Raw genomic sequence first — 7,467 nt, forward strand, 5'->3', positions numbered from 1 at the left:
TTAGGCGGAAAGAGAAGAGGCTGACGAGCCTAAACTTCTCTCCCGCAACTCTGGAAGACATTCCACGAGTGCCTGGGGCCCGATTTTTCGGAGCCCGCCTGTCTGAGAACACGTCCCAATCTGGACTTTTCGGGGCGAAGACCTTGTCCAAGGGATACGTGGTTCTCCTGGGGGACGAGGGATCCGGACCCTCTTCGCAGTCCCCATCTGAAGTTTTGCTTTCGGTTTGGCGCCAGAGTTGTGCCGCGTGCTGCGTTTGTGTTACTGTCTGTCTATTGTTCGTCGGATTCGTGTTTGGTGTTAGTCTTTTTGAAACCATGGGACAGTCTCTAACTACCCCCTTAAGCCTCACTCTACAGCACTGGAAGGATACCCGAGACATCGCTCATAACCACTCTGTAGAGATCCGGAAGAGAAAATGGGACACCTTCTGCTCCTCAGAATGGCCAACATTTAATGTCGGCTGGCCAGGAGATGGCACCTTTAACCTAGACATTATTTTGCAGGTTAAGGCGAAAGTCATGGATTCAGGGCCGCACGGCCACCCGGACCAGATACCCTACATTGTTACTTGGGAAGCCCTGGCCCGGGAACCACCCTCATGGGTCAAGCCGTTTGTCACTCCCAGCCCCCCTACTGTTCCCCCTGCAGTTCCCTCTGCCCCTGCCCTACCTCCTCCGTTGGTCCCCACACCCTCTAAGTCTGCCCTCTATCCAGCTGTAACAAAGCAGGCCCAAGGACGTAATCCGGGGGGCAAAAAGACGCCGACGCCCCCGGTACTGCCAGCAGACGACGGCTCCTTGTTGGATCTGCTGACTGAAGAACCTCCCCCCTATAGGGACCCAGACCCCGACCAAGAGCCGGGAGAAGCCGCCGCGGCCGGACCTCAGGAGGAACCAGCTCCTTCCCTGGTGGCAGGGCGATTGAGAGGGCGCCGAGAGGCCCCTCCGGATTCCACATCTCAGGCTCTCCCATTACGAGCGGGGCCTAACGGCCAGCTCCAATACTGGCCTTTTTCCGCTTCGGATCTATATAACTGGAAAAATAATAACCCCCCTTTCTCTAGGGACCCTTCTAGACTCACCGCTTTAATCGAGTCCATTTTAGTAACCCACCAGCCCACCTGGGACGATTGTCAGCAGCTGTTACAGGCCCTCCTGACCACCGAGGAAAAGCAACGAGTCCTTTTGGAAGCCCGTAAGAACGTCCCGGGGGCTAACGGGCAGCCTACTCAGTTGCCAAACGAGATCAACGATGCCTTCCCCTTGGAGCAACCTGAATGGGACTTCGCCACGGAGGACGGTAGGAATCACTTACGTCTCTATCGCCAGTTGCTGATAGCGGGTCTCCATGGGGCAGCAAAGCGCCCCACTAATTTGGCTCAGGTTAAGTTAGTGACCCAAGGGTCAGAGGAGTCTCCCTCCGCCTTCCTTGAACGACTAAAGGAAGCCTATCGTGTGTACACCCCCTATGATCCGGAGGACCCTAACCAGGCTACCAATATGGCCATGTCCTTCATCTGGCAGTCTGCCCCGGATATCAGAAAAAAATTAGAGAGGCTCGAAAACTTAAGGGAAAGTACGATCCAGGATTTGCTAAAGGAGGCGGAGCGGATTTTCAACAAGAGAGAGACTCAAGAAGAGAGAGACGAAAGGTTAAAAAGAGAGGCAGAGGAGAGAGAAAACATTAGAGACCGCAAGAGAAATAGGGAATTTAGCAAATTGCTGGCCACTGTAGTGACAGGGCAGAGACAGAATAGACAGGATCTGGGAGACTGCAAGGGTCCTCGGATAGACAGAGATCAGTGCGCCTACTGCAAGGGAAAAGGGCACTGGGTTCGAGACTGCCCAAAGAGACCAAAAGGGCCACGGAAGCCTAAGCCCCAGGCCACCCTGCTAAACCTGGAGGATTAGGGGAGTCGGGGTCAGGAGCCTCCCCCTGAACCCAGGATAACCCTTAATGTGGGGGGGCAACCCGTCACCTTCCTGGTGGACACCGGAGCCCAACATTCGGTGCTCACTACCACACCGGGACCCCTGACTGACAAATCGGCGTGGGTTCAAGGAGCCACCAGAGGGAAAAGATACCGTTGGACAACTGAAAGAAGAGTACAACTCGCCACCGGTAAGGTGACTCACTTTTTTACACGTTCCTGATTGCCCTTATCCTCTGTTGGGGAGAGATCTATTAATGAAACTTAGGGCACAAATCCACTTTGAAGGGACTAAGGCCCACATTACTGGGCCTCAGGGACAGCCTTTACATGTGTTAACCATAGATCTGGAGGACGAATACCGGCTTCCCGAATCTGAAAGGCCTTGGCCGCAAGAAATAACTGTTTGGTTAGAAAAATTCCCTTTAACCTGGGCGGAAACGGGGGGAGTGGGTCTCGCAACCCACCAACCGCCCCTGGTAATCGGCAGGGGCATCGGCAACTCCTGTTTCCATTAAGCAATACCCGATGTCGCATGAAGCTTACCAAGGAATTAGGCCCCACATTCGGAGGCTTTTAAATCAGGGCATCCTGGTGCCTTGTCAATCCCCCTGGAATACGCCTCTCCTTCCGGTCAAAAAGCCAGGGACAGGAGACTACTGCCCAGTGCAGGACTTGAGAGAAGTCAATAAAAGGGTGGAGGATATACACCCTACAGTTCCTAACCCGTACAATTTGTTGACTGGGCTTCCTCCGTCGTACACCTGGTATACGGTATTAGACCTTAAGGATGCATTCTTTTGCTTGAGGCTCCACCCTCAGAGTCAACCTATTTTTGCCTTCGAGTGGAAGGACCCAGAATTGGGAGTATCGGGTCAGCTCACTTGGACTAGACTCCCACAGGGGTTCAAAAACAGCCCCACCCTATTTGACGAGGCGTTGCACCGGGACCTGGCCGATTTTAGAGTTCACTACCCTGCTTTAATCTTGCTCCAATATGTTGATGACCTCCTCCTGGCTGCGGAAACTGAGGAAAAATGTCAGGAGGGAACAGAGGCCCTCTTGAGGACTTTAGGATACCGGGCCTCAGCCAAAAAGGCCCAATTATGCCAGAGGCGGGTTACATACCTGGGTTACCAAATCAGAGATGGACAAAGATGGTTGACAGAGGCGCGGAAACAGACAATCCTAAAAATTCCGGGGCCCAAAAGCCCAAAACAACTAAGAGAGTTCCTGGGTACGGCGGGGTTCTGTCGCCTCTGGATTCCAGGGTTCGCAGAAATGGCTGCGCCACTTTACCCACTCACCAAGCAAGGGACTCTCTTTACGTGGGGAGATGAGCAGCAGAGAGCCTATGCTGCCATAAAAGAGGCCCTGCTAACCTCCCCCGCGTTGGGGCTTCTGGACTTAAACAAGCCCTTTGAGCTGTTTGTAGACGAAAAACAGGGATATGCTAAAGGAGTCCTGGCTCAAAAACTGGGACCATGGAGGCGTCCAATAGCCTACCTGTCCAAGAAACTTGACCCGGTAGCCTCGGGATGGCCACCCTGTCTGAGGATGGTGGCAGCAATTGCCCTCTTGATTAAAGACTCTGGCAAGCTGACTATGGGACAGCCAATAACAATTTTGGCTCCTCATGCAGTGGAAGCCCTGGTCAAACAACCTCCGGGCCGATGGCTTTCCAATGCCCGCATGACCCACTACCAGGCCCTACTACTGGACACTGATCGAGTATACTTTGGCCCTATAGTAGCTCTCAATCCGGCATCACTGCTTCCCCTACCGGAGGGTCCAGAAACTCATGACTGCCTCCAGATACTTGCAGGAGTACATGGTACCCGACCCGACCTGACCGACCAGCCCCTCCCCGACGCCGACTTCACCTGGTACACCGACGGGAGCAGCTTTCTGGACAACGGAGAGCGGAAAGCGGGGGCCGCAGTCACCACCGAGACTGAGGTAATTTGGGCTGAGGCCCTACCACCTGGCACTTTGGCACAGCGGGCTGAGCTCATCGCCCTAACTCAGGCCCTCCGGATGGCAGAAGGTAAGAAGCTCAATGTTTATACTGATAGCCGCTATGCCTTTGCCACTGCCCACATCCATGGGGAAATATATCGGAGAAGAGGGTTGCTTACCTCGGAAGGAAAACAGATCAAAAATAAAGCTGAAATATTGGCCCTGCTTAAAGCTTTGTTTTTACCCTCAAAACTGAGTATCATCCATTGCCCCGGCCACCAAAAGGGAGACAGCCGAGAAGCCAGGGGCAACCGCTTGGCGGACGCAACTGCCCGAGAAGCGGCGAGACAAGAAAGCTCAGATACCTCCCAGCTCCTGGCTATAGAGCCGGCCGAGGCAGAGGTCCCCTCCATTCAGGAACCCCCCTTCCACTATAGTGAGGAAGATCGGGACCTCCTAAAAGAAATGGGGGCCACTTACAATCCCACGCTAAGACTCTGGACTTTCAAAGAAAAACCTGTGTGGCCCCTGCAACAGACTCGTAACCTGATTGAATACCTCCACAGACTGACTCACCTTAGCTCCAGAAAAATGAAAACCCTCCTAGAAAGGGAGGAAAGCTCCCACTATTTGCTGGGGAGGGATAAAATTCTACAGCAAGTGGCTAAAGAGTGCACAGCATGCGCCCAAGTGAATGCAGGACGCCATAGGATAGGCCCAGGGACCAGGATCCGGGGACATCGCCCCGGCACCCACTGGGAGATTGACTTCACAGAGGTAAAACCTGAACTCTATGGATATCGGTTCTTGCTGGTATTTGTGGACACCTTCTCGGGATGGGTAGAAGCCTACCCCACCAAACATGAAACTGCCAAAGTAGTCGCCAAAAAGCTTCTGGAAGAAATCTTCCCCAGGTATGGCATGCCCCAGGCGTTGGGCTCTGACAATGGCCCTGCCTTCATCTCCCAGGTAAGTCAGTTAGTGGCCAAACTATTGGGGATCAATTGGAAATTACATTGTGCATACGGTCCCCAGAGCTCAGGGCAGGTAGAACGAATGAATAGAACTATCAAGGAGACCTTATCCAAATTAACGCTGGCAACTGGCTCTAGAGACTGGGTGGTCCTCCTCCCACTGGCCCTATATCAGGCCCGGAACACCCCGGGCCCCCATGGACTCACTCCTTTCGAGATCCTGTATGGAGCCCCACCACCGATCGTTAACTTCTTTGATCCCTGTATAGCTTCATTTGCTGATAGCCCCTCTCTAAAAGCCCATTTGCAGGCACTACAGATTGTCCAGAAAGAAGTCTGGAAACCCATCGCCGCTGCATACCAGGAACAACTGAACCGACCGGTGGTGCCACATCCGTTCCAGATTGGAGACACAGTTTGGGTCCGTCGACATCAAACCAGAAACTTGGAACCCCGCTGGAAAGGACCCTATACTGTGTTGCTAACAACCCCGACGGCGCTCAAGGTCGACGGTATCACAGCGTGGGTGCACGCCTTCCATGTCAAGGCGGCCCATCACGACGCAGAACAAGATCAGACTCCAGCCTCCTCATGGAAACTCCGTGGCACCCAAAATCCACTAAAGATAAGACTCACCCGGGTTTGATATTCTTTCTCTTCCTGTTCACTCTGTCACACTCCAGTCCCCACATCCCTGTAAATTCGACTTGGGTCCTGCTGGATGGATTTGGTGTCCTTCTTAACAAAACTTCCAAAATAGCCCCCCCGTACACTTGGTTCCCTGAACTAAGTTTCGATCTAGCTCAGGCCATGCCACCCGGGTCCTACGCCAGGCGCATCGTAGACGACCAAAAAACACATTTCTACATGTGCCCTTCCCCGGGGAGTAGCCCCTGGCGACTGCAGAATTGTGGAACTAGGAACGACTTATATTGCGCCGCGTGGGGATGTGAGGATTTCGCCACCAGCTGGCTACCAACCTCAATCGGACTCCTCCAGCTCACCAGGGACCCCAAGTATGATAGATGTGGGTATGCACTCAATGTTGATGACCCCCGTCCTGTACCCAAACCCTGTAATCAGCTCATCCTTACCTTTACCGATAAGGGCAAAAAGTATAAAGAGGGATGGTTGCGTGGAAAAGAATTCGGGTTGCGCCTCTGGAAAACAGGCCGCGTAGGAGGAATAATGCGCCTCCAGCTGACTCTTGATAAACCCAAGGTGCCTGTCGGGCCTAACTCGGTATTACCAAACTTGAGAGTCCCCTCCTCCCAACCTAAAAAATTACCCATTCCGCCTACAACCATGCCCCCTAACAAAACTCCGGGCCCATCCAGCCTAGGCATTCCCACACCACGATTTCTCCGATCGAGTACAGGTGATAGACTTTGGTCTAATACAGGGAGCCTTCCAGACGCTTAATTATACTGATCCTAGCAAAACCCGAGAATGCTGGCTATGCCTGGTCCCAACTGCCCCTTACTACGAAGGGGTTGCAATAACGGGGAACTTTGTAAATTACTCCACACCCCCAACATATTGTACTTCGACCTCCCAACATAGGCTAACTCTATCTGAAGTGTCTGGCCGGGGAACCTGTATCGGGTCAGTCCCCAAAACCCACCAAAAATTTTGCAACTCAACCTCCAGGATCCACCCGGCTCCTATTACCTAACGGGCCCCAATGGGACCTATTGGGCTTGCAGCTCCAGCTTAGCGCCCTGCGTATCTGCACTAATTCTCAACCAGAACTCTGACTTTTGTGTCCTCATTGAGCTCTGGCCTAAAGTTGTCTACCATGAACCTAAATACGTCTACAAACATTTTGAGGGGATCACCCGGTACTCTAGGGAGCCTGTATCTTTAACTTTGGCCTTAATACTAGGGGGACTCACAGTCGGGGGTATCACAGCAGGAATAGGGACTGGTTCTGCTGCCCTGGTAGAAACTACTCAGTTCCAACAACTACAACAGGCCATGCATACCGACTTACAAGCATTGGAAGAATCAGTCAGTGCTCTGGAAAAATCCTTGACCTCCCTTTCAGAAGTAGTCTTGCAGAATAGAAGGGGGCTAGATATCCTCTTCTTACAAGAAGGAGGACTATGTGCAACTTTAAAGGAAGAATGCTGCTTTTATGCTGACCATACTGGATTGGTAAGGGATAACATGGCTAAACTCAGAGAAAGACTCAGACAGAGACAGCAATTCTTTGAGTCAGGACAAAGCTGGTACGAGAGATGGTTTAGTCAGTCCCCCTGGATTACCACCCTGATCTCCTCCATTATGGGTCCCCTAATCATAATTCTCCTGATTCTACTAGTTGGGCCTTGTATCCTAAATCGGCTAGTTCAGTTTATAAAGGACCGGCTCTCCGTCATACAGACGTTAGTGCTAACCCAGCAGTACCATCAACTCAAGCAGCTAGAGACGGAGATTGACTCTCACTAGACCCATAGAATGAAAGATTCCATTCTAGGCTAGAAGAGAAATGGGGGAATGGAAAAATAAAAAGCCCTAGCATAATGCTGGCAACACTATTTTACAAGCAATGCAGGGTCAGAGGCAGGGCAGGACAGGTGTCCAACCACAGGGTATCTG

General features: G+C 52.4%; 1 protein-coding gene across 1 annotated transcript; it reads left to right on the forward strand.

Annotated features, from left to right (window-relative positions):
• Positions 1–317: 317 nt before the first annotated feature.
• On the forward strand, positions 318–5,577 carry LOC129686711 (uncharacterized). The gene is given in 4 exon segments (XM_055620721.1): positions 318–650; positions 732–2,137; positions 2,139–2,417; positions 2,419–5,577. Coding segments are annotated over 4 exon segments (5,112 nt in total). The 3' UTR covers positions 5,513–5,577.
• The last annotated feature ends 1,890 nt before the right edge of the window (positions 5,578–7,467 follow it).

This window comes from Psammomys obesus, unplaced genomic scaffold (assembly GCF_907164565.1).
Source record: "Psammomys obesus unplaced genomic scaffold, mPsaObe1.curated_primary_1811, whole genome shotgun sequence".
In the NCBI taxonomy this organism is placed as follows: domain Eukaryota; kingdom Metazoa; phylum Chordata; class Mammalia; order Rodentia; family Muridae; genus Psammomys; species Psammomys obesus.